We start from the raw sequence: 670 nt of genomic DNA on the forward strand, positions 1-670 counted from the left end.
AGCGCAGCTCGCGGTGCGAACCCTGGCCAGCAGCGGCCTCCAAGGAACTTTTGGGGTGGCCGCGCTCGTGCCGCAGCGCAACGCCCTTTACCGTATCTCCAGCCGCTTCCCGTCTTTCGGTACGGTAGAAAGAACGTCCTGAAATTTGCAGCCAGCCACGTCACGCAAATATCGGGAGCCCCGGAGGCATCCCGGTCCAAAGCCCCTCACCCAGCCCGGCAGAGGGGCCTCGAGCAGAGCCCCCGACGGGTTTGGCACCCACCGGCAGCGGATCCACGGACGCCGGGAGAACGGGCGCTGGCGCTCTGCTGGAGCTCGCGTTCTGGACGTGCCCCTCGTTCGGGGACGTTTCCCAGGAACACGACGCTCCTCTGCTCCCCGCCCCCGGCCCCCTCCGCCGCCCGGGGGGGGGGGGCTGGGGTGGACGTCAGCACCCAGAAACGTCACCGAAACCTCCGGGACCTCGGAGGGACGGAGCTCCGGGTCGTCTCCTTTCTCCTCCCTTGGGTGGGTGAAGCTTCAGTAGCGCTTTGGGGAAGAGACGCTGGTTTCTCCGCGCTGCTGCCGCCAGACCGTCGCCCTCCTCGATGGCGGTGGGTGGCACAGACCCCCGCCGGAGAGCCGGACGCCAGGCAGGGCTCTCCCACCGCGCCGGCGGAGCCCAACCGTC

General features: G+C 69.4%; 1 protein-coding gene across 1 annotated transcript in view; it reads right to left on the reverse strand.

The window, feature by feature from the left end:
• The window catches only part of PPP1R37 (protein phosphatase 1 regulatory subunit 37), a 41973-nt gene that overhangs the window by 25190 nt on the left and 16113 nt on the right, over positions 1-670 (reverse strand). The window contains exon 13 of the mRNA XM_009280283.1: positions 92-138. Coding sequence (XP_009278558.1) covers positions 92-138 — 47 coding nt within the window. The remainder of the gene's footprint in view (positions 1-91; positions 139-670) is intronic.

The sequence above is a fragment of the Aptenodytes forsteri genome, unplaced genomic scaffold (genome assembly GCF_000699145.1).
Source record: "Aptenodytes forsteri isolate BGI_AS27 unplaced genomic scaffold, ASM69914v1 Scaffold148, whole genome shotgun sequence".
In the NCBI taxonomy this organism is placed as follows: domain Eukaryota; kingdom Metazoa; phylum Chordata; class Aves; order Sphenisciformes; family Spheniscidae; genus Aptenodytes; species Aptenodytes forsteri.